Here is a 15,402-nt window from a genome sequence, read left to right on the forward strand (position 1 = left end):
TAATTTAAATCCTTTTAAATAAATTAGAGATTAAATTAAGAAAAATAAACTAAAGAATCACATTGAATAAATTTCATATTAAAAAAATACCCTATTAAGCCTACAGTTAAATACATAATAGTAAATAAAAAAAATGTAAAGATAATAAATAACTATGTGAAAAATATAAGAATTAATATTGATAATAATAATAAATTAAATAAGTTACAACATACAAATTAAAAGTAAGCGAAAGTTGATTTAAGAAAATTTATCAGATATTTTTTTTATTGGTGAAACTAATTTATAAACTAATAGTTAATTTTATTAACATTACCAAACATACTTTAGATATACTTATTTTAGTAAATTTTAATGTGATTAGGTCCACAAGCAAAAGATCGTAAGATGTAAAAAATTCGATGAATATAGCAATAAAAACTAAATGTGTTTCCTAATTTCAAAAATAATGAATGCATACACATTAAATCATTATTAGTTATTAATAGTAGTATTAATTATTAGCATTAATTATTGGCCATTAAAATTATTGCATAATAAATCATGCATGTTTTAATGTGTTGAACGGTCGTGTTGCTTCACCATCATTAATAAAAACAAGCATAAATGAACATTGTTCCTTGATATACCCTGTCCTTCTGTGAAACAAAAACACCAAGTGACTATTCACAAGTTACCAAAACCCTAAGATATGTTCGGTTATGGTTATGGCTTCAAGAAAATAATAGTAAAATCTCACTGAACTATTTAATAACACACACACACACACACTTTTCTTTATAACTAAGTGGGCCTTGACATAGGTGTTAATTGGGTTTGAACTTTGCAAATTTGAGCACTTCCCTAACCTAGAAGAGCCCAATAAGCAAAATATCAACAAATTGACCTTAAAAGTTACAAATATAAGTTATACCTAGAGGCCATATATTCTGCACTATTCAACTGTAATAATCTTCATTTATAGTAAATAAAAATATTGAAGCCACACAAAATCAATAGTTTATTACAATAAGGATAAGGTCAATTACGAAGTCTTGTTTAATAAAATGCGAAAAAAAAAACACATACTATTAAGAGTTTTACTCATTCTCTCACTATCTGTTAGACCTAATTTCATCATCATCAATCACTTAGAATGAGTCTTGTAATACATTCTATTCACCAACAACTACTACTCCCAAACTCATACCAAACAGAAAAAAAGATATATTATTATAAAAATAAAATAAAAAAACTTTACCAACATTGTTACCAAAATTTCCGATAGGCGATTGCATGATTTTCATAATTTCCTTTTAAATAGTTACATACGAAGGAAATCTAGCAATAGAATCTTGAATTGCCCTGATTTAATTTGAGAAAACGTGTTTAGGGAAAAGGATTAACCGCTTATAAGCGGTAAACACTGCGGTGACCGGGAAATGAAGGTCAAATTTTACTACCGCCACGCCACCCTTATTTTCTCTTGTTCTTATATCACATCGTTAACTCTCTTTGGTTCTTTCTTTTATTTTCGCGTTGTCTCTTCTTTCTCTCGCTTTGTTTGCCCAGAAAATCAGAGAGAAAAAATAATCCTCTTTGAAATTCAAACTGAGAGAGAAAAAAAGAGAAACTTGTCCTTAAAAACCCACGGTGTTTTCTTCAGTACTTCAACGTTGACGCTTTCTGAGGAATCACAAAGGCACCAGCAAAAAGCTTTGTTACTCAAAGCATTTTCGCTATTTATCTTTTTTTTTTCTCTTTCGATTTTCTATCCTTTTTTTCTCAGGACTTGGCAGTTCGGAGACTTGGCGATCACTCTGTAAATTTCAGTTTCCTTCGCTCTAATTCATCCGCACGTTGCTTTACATTGAAGTAATGCGAATTTTGCTTGCGATTCTCTTTTTATTTCAGGATTTGGCTCCTCTGAGGTGATCTCTTCGTGGAGTTAGCGGTTAGGATTCTTGCTTCGCGTTGATTCCTCGTGGTTAGATCTGAAGTGTACTAATTACTCTTGTTTGAATGAGAAGCCTGAGGAACTAGAATTTTGAATTCTTTTGGAGTTTGGAAATATGATTTGAAGTTGAAGAGGGAGAGTGTGCTGTTTCTATGCTTTGTTGTTGAAGATGAAGAGGTCTAGAGATGAAGTTTTCACGAGTTGTTCTCAACTCAAACGGCCTGTGGTGTCTGCCCGAGGAGAAGCGTAAGTTTTTATTTTGTCATCTTGAATTTTCTTAGACTGTGCTCGAGCTTTGATTTTGCTATTTTTCGTGCTTGATGAAGCATTTATCTCTTCAATCGAGTGGTGAGGCTTTTCATTTTTCGGTGCGGTGAAGTTTTGTGTTTTCGTGTTCTTACGTGAAATCGAAGGAGTTTCAGTAGTTGTTCTACTTTATTATCTGCTTTTGCAGGTTTAGGCTTTAGTGAAGCTTGTAGTTTTGTTTTCGTTGAATTGTTTGACGTTGTGAAATGAGATCGGATGTTTCTTGTCTGCGATAATGTTTGAATCGCTCTCATCATTAGTTGATTTTTAGGTTTTATTTGTGGCTTTAGTCATTGTTCTAAAGATTTTATGAATTTTTTTGAATGAAGGTCTGGGCAACCGCAGATGGCAAATGGAGGTGCTCAGAAATTGACAACTAATGATGCCCTAGCATATCTTAAAGCAGTAAAGGATATATTTCAAGATAAGAGGGACAAGTATGACGACTTTTTGGAGGTTATGAAAGATTTCAAGGCTCAAAGGTTTGATCATGTTGTAACATATTCTTTGTCCACCTCGCCTTTTTCTCAATTATTTGTTCATTATTTTTGTATCATATTGGGAAAGAGGAGGATCTTGGTTTTGTTAGTGGAACTTGAGCTGTGTTTCCCTTGGGTGCATTGTAGAATTGATACCGCTGGTGTCATTGGAAGAGTGAAGGAGCTGTTTAAAGGCCATAGAGATCTTATATTGGGATTTAACACCTTCTTGCCTAAGGGGTATGAAATCACACTTCCGTCAGAAGATGAACAACCTGCTCCAAAGAAACCTGTTGAATTTGAAGAAGCTATAAATTTTGTGAACAAAATAAAGGTAAGTGCGTTGTTATTAATTTTTCCTTTACTGATTTGTTTTCAACCAATGTATTTTTTTTTTCTTTTGAGCCTGATGAATTCTTATCATGCAGACTCGTTTTCAAGGCGACGATCATGTGTACAAATCATTTCTTGACATATTGAATATGTACAGAAAGGAAAACAAGTCTATTACCGAGGTCTACCAGGAGGTATGTGTGTCTGCCTATGTTATGTGTTGTCATGCTATTGTCCTGTAAATATGATGTTATCCTTTTTCTTTTCTTTTTTTTCCTCTTGTAATGCTAATATTTCTTTTGATTCTCATTTTAATCATTTGGATTTCTTCAGGTTGCTGCTATTTTCCAGGACCACCCTGATCTTCTTGATGAGTTTACACATTTCCTTCCAGACGCTTCTGCAGCTGCCTCTACTCATTATGCTTCTGCTCGAAATTCTATTCTTCGTGATAGGAGCTCAATGCCAACAGTACGGCCAATGCATGTTGAAAAGGTTTGACTCCAATTCTTATGCCCCTCTTTGTTGTTGAAGTTATAACTAAACCTAAGGAGATAAGGTGAGGTGCCAGTAAGAGGTCAGCACCCCTTGTACATTGAAGTGCTGCCCCTTCAGTGAGATTCTTGCCTCAGGCGCATTTATGGTTCCAGTGAGGCACACCCTCTCCGTATCACTGATATCTGAAAATGAACCTAAAATGCCAGCCACCTATTTTGCTAACTAGGATGTTAAATTTGGTAAAAGAGTTATGATGAAAAAAAAAAAAATTAACACTTGATGTTTGGGAGTCTTGTCAGCTGATAGGTCTTGTAAATTGAACATCTAAATCATTTGTTTTTCACTGAAAATGTTATGCCTAGTAGTCAGTCTTTGTCTATTTGAGAGCCCACCGTTTGTCTTTGATGACCTATGTTGCTTTGTCCCTATGAGTTTTATTGTGGCTTTATAGTTAACATTTTACTCATCTCCATGCCAGCGAGAAAGGACCATGGCTTCACATGGGGATCGTGACCCCAGTGTTGATCGTCCTGATCCAGACCAGGACAGAGGTTTGTTAAGGATAGAAAAGGAGAGGAGACGTGCGGAGAAGGAAAAGGAACGCAGAGAAGATAGAGATAAGAGAGAACGTGAAAAGGATGATAGAGATTATGAGCATGATAGGGAGCGATTTCCTCACAAACGGAATCGTAAGGTTGAGGACTCTGGAGCTGAACCATTGCTTGATGCAGATGAAAATTTTGGTACGCGTCCTATGTCATCCACTTGTGATGATAAAAATTCTCTGAAAAGTGAGTATGGCATTACTTATGAACTTACTGTTGTGTTTTTTACCTTTTTCCTAATTAATTAATCACTAATTATGGAACCTGTTTTGCTGTCTAATCGGGTAAGAAATAAATGAACAAAAAGAAAATCCAAAAAACATGTGAACTTAAAATTAATCAATGAATGCTAAAAATTGTCATCACTTTTCTGCCTCATACAATGCTAAAATATTAAATGCAAATGATTTATGATTTCTTTTGGTGATGGAATCATCCATAGTAAAACAGTGCTTTGAATTTTTATATTTATTGTCTAGGGTATGTAAGTATTTTCCTTATTTTGTGTAAAATGAAGGACCTAATTTATTCCAAATAATTTTAAACTCATCCCTTCCTTTTGTGGCTTGTTACGTATCTTAAATTTTGTGATTTCAGGTATGTACAGTCAAGAGTTTGCTTTCTGCGAAAAAGTCAAAGAAAAATTACGGAATCCTGATGACTATCAGGAATTTTTGAAGTGCTTACATATTTACAGCAGGGAAATAATTACCCGACAAGAGTTGCAGTCATTGGTATGGGTTTGCATATTTACTTTTATTAGATACTCAATTTTAATGTTAAGTTCTGTCAAGATGGGTGACTTAAATTTATCAATCGATGTTGATTTGGCTGGCAATGAACGTTGATTGACCTTAATTCCTTATAAAATGTGGTGTATTGGAAACTACAGAGTTTATTTGCATGAAAGGAGTGGTGTGTTGTGAACTATCAATTTGGAGAATAAAGTTATGTCAAGAAAAAATTGGCCTGGGTCAGGGGGACAAAACTACATGGATAATGAAGTACGGGGACTGAGAATGGAATAAAAAAAATGGAAGAAATAATCAATTTCCAATAAATGTTAATACTATTAAGGAAATATATTGAAGGAAGACCATTTTGAGCAGAATGTTGGAGTAGCTATTGAAGGAATGGATTTCAATGGCTTTGAAGAAATTTACATCAACAGTGAAAAATCCAGTGTGGGTTTATCAAAGTAGTATGCTTTGGTTGCTCAGTGCCATGCTCATTACACAGGCACCATCTTTTGGTTTACAATGGTTGTACTAAAGTTAGAATCTATGACCCATTCTACACCCAGGTTAACTCTAGTGGGTTTCACTTTGCATGCACCATTCATATGGATAAGATATCAGGAACAAGAGAGTTTATCCCCTTTTAGTTGCACCATGTCTGTATGCTCCCAATCATCCCCATAAAGGTTGTCTTTCCAAATGTCATCAGAATATAAAAGAAAACCAGGAAACTTCCTTCAACCAGATTAGGCCTGAATCTTGATATGCTTTTTCCCAAATCACCTTGTGCGCTATACAGGAGGCACATTGGAGGTCGAGATTAATATATATCTGACATTAACCCAGATTTCAATCCTTTGAAGATATTCCATTCAATTTGCATTAGTTTATCTTAATAATTATATCTGAGAGAGATGTTTGGTACCATTTTGCAAGATTGCTTTCTGATTTGGAGAGTGAAGTGAAGTAGCTCCAGGAGGAGCAGCTGGAATACACCTTTGTCAAAAGACCACAAAATTGGGGATTTCTGGATTTGCGATTGAGATTGTAATTGGGGGACACAAATTTTGGGCCAAAGACTACAGTTCCTGTCTTGTAATTGTAACAGTAATGTAAACCTTGGACTGTCAGTCAAACATTCAAATCATCTGACCCACAGTGCAGTTGTTAATTTTTCTTGCGAGATACGGAATGACCAACCAGATTTGAATGGTTGGGCCGACATATGTTTTGGCCAAACCAAATTTATTGAGTCTATAAAATGACTGGGCCACACAGCTAATTGCTAGAGAATACGAACTGTTAACAGTTAACTTCCAATCACAATGTTTACATCAGATGCAATTGCTGTTAAATAAATTATGGTTTATGTTATTTATAAAGTGATTAGTTGCTTTGTATGTAGTTTCAGGCTTCGGCCATCTATTCTTGACATATCTGACTGACTGTTCCTTCTAAATCCCCTTTTTGTGCTCAATCTAGAAATGCATTAAAATGAATTTTGGGCATTAAAGTAGATATATTGTCAATGCTGCAGCTTCCACTTCAATAATTTGCTACACTGTGTTAACTGAATTTGTTTATGAGAAACTATAATAGACTAGTTCATTAATATCTTTCTGGAACTTCATTCCTCTCTCCTGAAAACTTACATGTAGAATATGATGTTAAAACATGAAGATAAATGGATTTTTCTCTCGATCAATATGAGAACCAGCTCAACCTGCTTTTACTGTATTTCATACTATACACCTTGATATGTAGTCCTTCTGCAATGCTATATGATTGACTCTTGGTTATTTATTCTTCCAGGTGGGCGATTTACTGGGAAAGTATCCAGATCTTATGGAGGGGTTTAATGAATTTTTGTTACAATCTGAAAAAAATGGTATATTCAAGCTAAGAATTTATTACTTTCCGTGAAGTTAAATTTTTAAATTTATGTCTAATCAGATCCTATGATACAGATGGTGGATTTCTTGCTGGTGTTATGAATAAAAGTAAGATGTTTTTCAGTTTTCTTATATACGCTCCCTTTTTTAGTTTTATGTGAAATGATCTGGGTTCACATGAACTTGTGCAGTTTTATCATCTGATCCCAAAATTTTCTCGTGTTTGTTAGAGTCCTTATGGAATGATGGACATGGACTGAAACAAATGAAGGGTGAAGACAGGGAAAGAGAAAGGGATCGAGATAGAGACCGTTATAGGGATGATGGGATGAAAGAAAGGGACCGTGAGTTCCGAGAAAGGGATAAATCTACTGTGATTGCCAACAAAGATGTTTTAGGCTCTAAGATGTCTCTATATCCCAGCAAGGATAAGTATTTATCAAAACCTATAAATGAGCTGGACCTTTCTAACTGCGACCAGTGTACTCCTAGTTATCGGCTCCTACCAAAAAATGTAGTTATTTTATTTGTCTCTTTGTATTTTGTCTTTTTCCAATGGAATCTGTGTGATCCTCTTGCTGATTGTTTTTCATGTCTATTGTCTGTGCTTATGCAGTACCCAATACCTATAGCTAGCCAGAAAACAGAACTTGGTACTGAAGTGTTGAATGATCACTGGGTATCTGTCACTTCAGGAAGTGAGGATTACTCCTTCAAACATATGCGCAAAAATCAGTATGAAGAGAGCTTGTTTAGATGCGAAGATGACAGGTAAGAAATTTCCAGTGATGTTTATGTACATTTTAAAATACCTGCTTTCTTGATTAATCTTCTTGGGGTGATCACTTTCACAGTTGCCATATTATTGTAGTTTTTGTTTTTGCCATCATTGGGTTGATTAAAACATGATTTCTGTAAGTTGTCTATCACTTGCACTTGCTGATATTATGTTAACTGCTTCGCAGGTTTGAACTTGACATGTTGTTAGAGTCTGTGAATGTGACAACCAAGCGAGTAGAAGAGCTGTTAGACAAGATCAATAATAATACCATTAAAGGAGACAGCCTAATTCGTATTGAAGAGCACTTAACAGGTATATGGTCTTTTCAATTAATCTGGGGAATTGGTTACAGCAGATATACAGTGCGAAGTAATTTCTTGAACTTTTTCATATTTTGACGTGAATTTTGTTTGTTTGTTGTTTTAGCTATAAATCTTAGGTGTATTGAACGATTATATGGTGATCATGGGCTTGATGTGATGGAGGTTTTAAGGAAGAATGCACCTCTAGCTTTGCCAGTGATATTAACACGCTTGAAGCAGAAACAGGAAGAGTGGGCAAGGTGCCGTGCTGATTTTAGTAAAGTTTGGGCTGAAATATATTCTAAGAACTATCACAAATCTCTTGATCATCGTAGCTTCTACTTTAAGCAGCAGGATACAAAAAGCCTTAGCACCAAAGGTAATAAATAATGTTTCATTTCAATTATGTTGAATTCTCGAAGCTTTTAATATTTGAATATTCTTTTATATTTGCAAATTTTGAATTATGTGAGATAATCCGTGGATATACCTAAACCTGAGTTGTCAATCTAACACTGTAGTGCTGCTGTTGCAATGTGGGCCTTGCAGCTTTGGGCCACTTTGTTAATCCGTGGATATACCTAAACCTATTGTTTGCACTATCTGTTGCATTAAATGCCTAACTTTGGTTAATGGTTGAAAGCCCTTGTTTAGCCATACAATACTGCGTCATTTATGGTCTATTTTGGGGGCAATTTTTTGAGTTTGCTTTGCTCCCTTATTTGGGGTTTTAAATTGAACCGTATTCTATAACATTGAGTCCTCTTGTGCCTGTGAAGCACAGCCTACTATTCTCTGGTGCCATCTCCAGCCATTTATTACATTTTCTGGCACCTTCCTAGTAGTTCCCATATCGTAATTTGATTGATTTTTTTACTTAATTTCAATTGATCAAAACAAAACGTTAATTGTCTGATATTTACACACCGTGCAAAACAAAATCAATGGTATGCAATTACCTGTATTTAGTGAAATTTTCAATATATGTTGGTGGTTACAGCAATTCTTTCCATGTTCTTGACACCTTTCTATTTTTTTGACACCTTTCTTTTATCAAACTTTTTACAGCCTTGCTCGCAGAAATCAAAGAAATTAGTGAAAAGAAACGCAAAGAAGATGATGTTCTTCTTGCTATTGCTGCTGGCAACAGACGGCCAATTCTACCAAACATGGAATTTAAGTATTCTGATCAAGATATTCATGAAGATTTGTATCAGCTCATAAAATATTCCTGTGGAGAAATTTGCACAACCGAACATGTGGATAAAGTTATGAAGGTTTGGACAACATTTTTAGAACCAATGCTTTGTGTTCCTTCACGGCCCCAGGGTGCAGAGGATACAGAAGATGTTGTCAAGACTAAGAATAATAGTGTCAAGAATGGTACGGCAAGTGTTGTTGAAAGTGATGGTAGCCCTGTTGTGGGTGCTACCGTCATGAATCAAAAGCATATAAATGTTTCCAGAAATGGGGATGGTTGTATGCCAGTAGATCAGTCAACTTCTAGTAAAGCATGGCAATCAAATGGTGATAGTGGGGTTAGAGAGGATAGGTATCTTGATGACCGTGTATTACGTAAAACTGAAACTTTGGGAAATAATACACAACATGGTAAAATGAATAATATTGCTTTCCCACCTAATGAACTATCAGGATTTAATAATAAGCAAGACCAGTCTAGTGAAAGGTTAGTGAATGCAAATGTCTCTCCCGCATCTGGAACGGAGCAAAGCAATGGAAGGACAAACATAGATAATTTGTCAGGTTAGCAACTTAAACAATGATGCTACTTCTTGGTACTTACCCTTCCGTTAATTGAATGTAATCTGTCAATAATTTCTCATAATCTTCAACTGTTACGTTTTGAGAATGTGCGGAACTGAGATGCAATTTTTTATACAAGGACTCACTGCCACCCCAGCTAGACCTGTTAATGCATCTGCTGAAGGAGGACCTGATGTTCCACCTTCAGAGGTACGGATTAACTCTGTACAGCTTATGTCAGTCTCAATTTAAATTTTGCTTGTTCTACATTCATCATTAGGATAAATTTTGAGATTTTATCAATAAACTAATATACACTGGTGCTAGAGGCCTCTTCCTTTGTGAATGTATGAGAGAGGGTCACTGTTTGTAGTCTTCTCCTTTCATTTGCAAAGAGGCTGTTTAGGATCTGTATCCTTGGCCAACTGGTTATCCTCTTTTTGTTTTGCTGTTAATATGAAGGAATGTTTTTGCACCTGTTGGTAAACCAATTGATGCCATGCCACCTTCTGAAAAGAATAGTTAAAATACTTTCTAATGCAAGTGAAACACCTTTACTACTCCAATGACGTGACACTTGTTTTCTGGTATCAAATAATTGGTCTCAGTAAGCATGTCTTCAGATTTAGTTAAAATGACAGCATTGATATAAGAAAAATTATATTGTGAACTTGAAAAGGTATATGACTGGCATTACTCACTGTCATTAGCAGCAACACCAATCCTTAGAAATCTTGAAGCATTATATTGCGAACCAGATTTTTAGTAGATGGTATTTTCTTTCCTTTAATTTGATCAAGTTGATTGTGGTAGAAATACGTTCATTATCTATTCATCTTGCAATATATATTGTTGATGAATGATCTTTCTACTGTGAATTGATCCTCAGATTGTAAATACGAAGATCTGAGTGGTAAGCCATAAGTTGTTAGCTTTTCAGAACAGAGTGTAAAAAACACTCTTTCCTTTGCAAGTTCATGACTACCGTTGTTCTTCCAATAATTTTCTACATTATAATGAAACCAAAAACTTTTGACTAATTATTAATTTAGTTCTCCTTTTAAAACATGTAATTCTGTGACATCATTGCTCATAATGTTTAAATTTTATATATTAGGCATCATACCGATTAATTTGGTGATTTTGTGTTTCTTTATCATGGCTTAGGGTGGTGATTCTGCAAGACCGGGTACATCCACAAATGGGGCCATCACCGGAGGCACCAAAGTCCACCGATACCAAGAGGAATCAGTTCGACCCTTCAAAAGTGAAAGAGAAGAGGGTGAGTTATCTCCTAATGGAGACTTTGAAGAAGATAACTTTGCAGTTTATGGAGGTAATGGTTTGGATGCAGTGCATAAAGGAAAGGATGGTGGTATGAGTCGGCCATATCAAGATAGACATGGGGACGATGTTTGTGGTGAAACCAGAGGAGAAAACGATGTTGATGCTGATGATGAAGGTGAAGAAAGTCCTCACAGGTCATCAGAGGACAGTGAAAATGCATCTGAAAATGTTGATGTTTCTGGCAGCGAGTCTGCTGATGGTGAGGAGTGTTCTCGAGAAGAGCATGAGGATGGAGAACATGATAACAAGGCTGAGAGTGAAGGTGAAGCTGAAGGAATAGCCGATGCCCATGACGTTGAAGGAGATGGAATGTCATTGCCATACTCTGAACGCTTTCTCCTAACTGTGAAGCCACTGGCAAAGCATGTTCTTCCAATGTTACATGAGAAGGACAGGAATTCACGAGTTTTCTATGGAAACGATTCCTTTTATGTTCTTTTTAGACTTCATCAGGTACAAGAATATCTATTTACAAATACACCCTCTCATTTTCATAACATACACTGACGATTTGTGCAGTTTCAGTTGTACAAACACCAAAGTTAATTTTCATTTAGCATTATTAATCTGTGTTATTCTATTATTCACAAGAAATTAGGAATAGTTTTTCTGAAATGTAGTGTTGTCTAAGCTACTCTTCTCACCTTGTCTTTGCTTCTCTGTTTTTATTGTTTAATTCTTACTTCTAAGTGATTGGGTATCTGTTACCAGTAGATTCATTCCAAAGTGTTTAAGTGTGGCCAGATGACTGTCTTTGAAAAGGTGGTGTTTGTACTGATTGAAATTTGAGGCAGTGACAGTAACATTTTATGCATGTATGGATGCGCGTCAATCTTGGCTACACTTGGGTATCAGTGCGTATGTGTATGGTTTTGGACAAAATAGATGTCTTTTAGTTTATAAGTATTTCCTCTTATTAATGCGAACATATCTGCATATCTATTGTATATTCATTTTATAATATTTTGTCTTATTAATATGACAGACATTGTATGAGAGGATACAATCAGCAAAGATTAACTCATCATCTGCTGATAGGAAATGGAAGGCTTCGAGTGATACAAGCTCCACGGATCAATATGACAGGTGATAAATTACAATTTTGAACATAAATGTAATTATAAATATCTATATATGCAAGACTGATGCGTCTCCTTTATACTGTAGATTCATGAATGCCCTTTATAGTTTGCTCGACGGTTCGTCTGATAATACAAAATTTGAGGATGATTGTCGAGCTATAATTGGAATTCAGTCATATGTCTTATTCACATTAGACAAGCTGATATATAAACTCGTTAAACAGGTCACATACATAAATTCCACTTTTGATTGAGTGCACAACTTATTATCTTTCCTACCATTAAAAGATCTCTGATTTGATTTCAGCTTCAAGCTGTTGCTGCTGATGAGATGGATAATAAGCTTCTACAACTACATGCATATGAGAAATCAAGAAAACCTGAAAAATTTGTCGACATAGTTTATCATGAAAATGCCCGTGTTCTTCTCCATGATGAGAACATATATCGTGTTGAATATGTAATTTTATTTTGCCTTCTTGTCTACCTACGTCTGCTCCTGAATGAAGTTTTAAACAGTGTTACAAGTTCTGGAGCGATAACTTAGTTTATTCCGTTGCAGTCACCTGGAGCAACGAAACTGTCTATTCAACTGATGGACTCTGGACATGATAAACCTGAAGTGACTGCTGTTTCGATGGACCCTAATTTTTCAACCTATCTACACAATGACTTCCTGTCTGTCGTCCCTGACAAAAAAGAGAAGTCAGGGATTTTCTTGAAGAGGTATGTGATTAGTCAGTAGAATTATAAGTGTAACTGCATTCTGATGTTTATTTTTGTAAATTTATTTTATTTTATTCATATTGTCAGGAATAAACGTAGATATGCTGGTAGTGATGAATTTTCAAGTCAGGCTATGGAAGGACTACAGATTATCAATGGTCTGGAGTGCAAGATTGCTTGCAGTTCATCTAAGGTATTTGATATAATAAGATTTCATAGTTGGTTTTCCCCACTTTAAGCTAGAGTATGATGTCTATTGGATTATGTTTCTGAATTTCCAGCCTTACATCTTGTCCTCGGTACCTGTTTGTCAGGTCTCTTACGTTTTAGATACTGAAGACTTTTTGTATCGGGTGAGAAGGAAACGAAGAGTCTTGCATCCGAGGAGTTCAGGCACCCATGAACAGGCACAGTCTTCAAACATTCGTTCTAGAAGACTGCAACGATTCCGCAACATGTTTTCCATTACATGAATTGTCCATTTTGAGGTGGACATGGTATGCAGAATTCTATATATTGCTATCAAACAGATGCAGAACTCATACTTTCATCCAATATCAATTGTTATGATCAATATTCCTTACTGCTATATCAAATATAATATAATGCAGCTAAAAGTTCATCTGTCATTTGTTGTTTTCTAGATGGTGGGAATTAGTAATAAACAAAAAGTTTGACTGATAATTGTTGTTCGGTTGTCCTTTTCAGTAACACTTGCCAAATGTCATTGGCAGAGAGGCGCATGAAAACAGCACCCTATACAAGAAGTTGATCTAGGGATGCTTATCAGAAATTATTTTTGCAAATTTTTTCTGAGCAACCTAATAAATCTTACAGAATGGGGGCGCGGCATTGAGGGGAGATTGTTGTATACTGTAATCTGATGGCTCACAATAATGTATATAAAGGTAATTTGTGATGTAACTAGAGGACTTTTTATTTCATTCATCAATATTTTTGTTATTTAGTTTTTTATTTTCCCCTTTCACTTTAGCTGCTACAAATATTGAGGTTATTGATCATGGAACATTGGGTGGCTGCAATTGGCCTGCCGTTTCAAATACAAGGCGTAGACTGAGAGTCTGCCCACAACATCCTTTTTCTTTTTGTTTCTCTTTTGGTATGATTTTAGCATGGACAGTAAAATGAGGAGAATGTAGCATACTGAGGCTATTTTTGCTTGTCTTGAAAGCTACTTATCATAGGGAGGTCGGTGGAATGATGAATTGAATTGGGCAACTTGCTAAAAGAGTATTCTTTTTGAAAAAAATGGTACATTTGGGCTTTTTAGTAGTAGCTAATAAAGCTAGAAGAATACCATATAGAGTTAGGTATCACTCTGAAAGAAGTTAAAAAGGAAAATAAATTTTACAGTAGAAGTTTCATCATTTGTTAGCTGCGTGTGTGATGGTGCAGTGAAAGAATTAACATTTATATAATTTTTTTAAGTCAACATCATGTCTTAGTTATATGTTTGTTTAATTTGTTGATGAGGGATGCTAAATGGATTGCTTGATGAACTTGTGTAATGATGAGTTCTCTGATAAAATAAGCCAGTTGAAACAAATACGGGGTGCTGATTGCAACTTTACCGAGATGCCACTCTTCTTAAATCACGGGCTTCTTGCATTGCTTTTTAATTGATGAATGAGAACAGTAAAATGCAAGATCACGTGGCACATTTTGAGTCAAGCAAGAGTTGAGTTGCCCATAAATGTCATAGATTAGCTTGTCAAGAAAGCACGTATTTCAGAAAAATGTTCATTTACTGTATAACAACACTGTTACCATTGACATACGCACTTGAACAGACAAGTTGTGTGAACACAGAATCTAAATTCAAATTGGGGATAGGGATGGCATGGGTTGGTTGTGAATTATACTTTTCCATCTTTATTCTCAAAATAAAAAATTATTCTCATTTTCATATTTAATAAATATAAAATTTGTCATGATGGATGTACATTTGTATCTCTACCTTTACTAATATAAATATTAATTAAATTATTAGTTTATAAAAGTAATAAAAATCATAGATGAGAAAATATGATATTATAAAGATTTAACGTTTAAAAGATACATATATTTAAATTAAAACTAAAGACGTTTTAATAATTTAAAATAGTGATAAGAGGATGAATATAGATATATTTATTCTTTAATTTTTATTTGATTCAATATAGTTTTTTTATTTTTTTTGAAATAATTTAATCGAGTCTTTTTAAATTGATGTTAATTTTTTTTAATTTATATATCAAATTAATCTACCTACCAAACAAAATTAATTTGAATATTTAGATTTCTTAAGTTGAATGATTTGATATATTAATTTTAACAAAAATATAATATTTATATAACGAAAAGATGAAATTGAATCATGATATATTAATTTTAACGAAAATATAACATTTATATAACAAAAAATCAAAATGAATCATTTTGTAAGAGTAGAGGACCTAAATAAAAATCGGGGATTTAATCGAATCTTTTATAAAAATTAAAAGACTAAATGAGTATTTTAATCTTGGAACTTAATCTTTTACCTGTATTTTAACCTTGAAATTAACTTTTTATCTGAATTTATATTTTAAAAAGTTTTTTTTAAATAATTTTA

At 34.4% G+C, this 15,402-nt stretch overlaps 1 protein-coding gene across 5 annotated transcripts; it reads left to right on the forward strand.

Annotated features, from left to right (window-relative positions):
• Positions 1 to 1,498: 1,498 nt before the first annotated feature.
• LOC114174066 (paired amphipathic helix protein Sin3-like 4) lies at positions 1,499 to 13,899 on the forward strand. Of its 5 annotated transcripts, none has more exons than XR_014993012.1 (25): positions 1,499 to 1,801; positions 1,894 to 2,182; positions 2,572 to 2,724; positions 2,869 to 3,055; positions 3,150 to 3,248; positions 3,388 to 3,549; positions 4,031 to 4,343; positions 4,755 to 4,891; positions 6,707 to 6,782; positions 6,862 to 6,894; positions 7,017 to 7,300; positions 7,403 to 7,557; positions 7,752 to 7,879; positions 7,994 to 8,248; positions 8,938 to 9,633; positions 9,773 to 9,843; positions 10,801 to 11,433; positions 11,966 to 12,066; positions 12,148 to 12,286; positions 12,370 to 12,522; positions 12,625 to 12,788; positions 12,876 to 12,981; positions 13,103 to 13,285; positions 13,497 to 13,696; positions 13,783 to 13,899. XR_014993012.1 is itself a non-coding variant. In XM_028058807.2 (25 exons), the coding sequence occupies exons 2-24, from the start codon at positions 2,106 to 2,108 to the stop codon at positions 13,259 to 13,261; spliced, it is 4,209 nt and encodes a 1,402-aa protein (XP_027914608.2). In that variant the 5' UTR covers positions 1,499 to 1,801; positions 1,894 to 2,105; the 3' UTR covers positions 13,262 to 13,285; positions 13,497 to 13,899. The 5 variants fall into 5 exon arrangements, 4 of the variants coding, with proteins under 4 accessions (XP_027914608.2, XP_085526047.1, XP_085526048.1 ...); XM_028058807.2 differs by having other exon boundaries at positions 10,801 to 10,915; positions 10,988 to 11,433; positions 13,497 to 13,899; XM_085669921.1 differs by having other exon boundaries at positions 13,497 to 13,899.
• The last annotated feature ends 1,503 nt before the right edge of the window (positions 13,900 to 15,402 follow it).

This window comes from Vigna unguiculata, chromosome 2 (assembly GCF_037176805.1).
Source record: "Vigna unguiculata cultivar grain cowpea cultivar isolate G323 ecotype 2 chromosome 2, ASM3717680v1, whole genome shotgun sequence".
Classification (NCBI taxonomy): Eukaryota; Viridiplantae; Streptophyta; class Magnoliopsida; order Fabales; family Fabaceae; genus Vigna; species Vigna unguiculata.

Coding starts and splice junctions, on each gene's coding strand:
- LOC114174066 (XM_085669921.1), top strand. CDS start 2,106: ATGAAGAGGTCTAGAGATGAAGTTTTCACGAGTTGTTCTCAACTCAAA. Junction 4,344..4,754: donor TGATAAAAATTCTCTGAAAA/GTGAGTATGGCA, acceptor TTGTGATTTCAG/GTATGTACAGTCAAGAGTTT. Junction 9,634..9,772: donor AAACATAGATAATTTGTCAG/GTTAGCAACTTA, acceptor TTTTTATACAAG/GACTCACTGCCACCCCAGCT.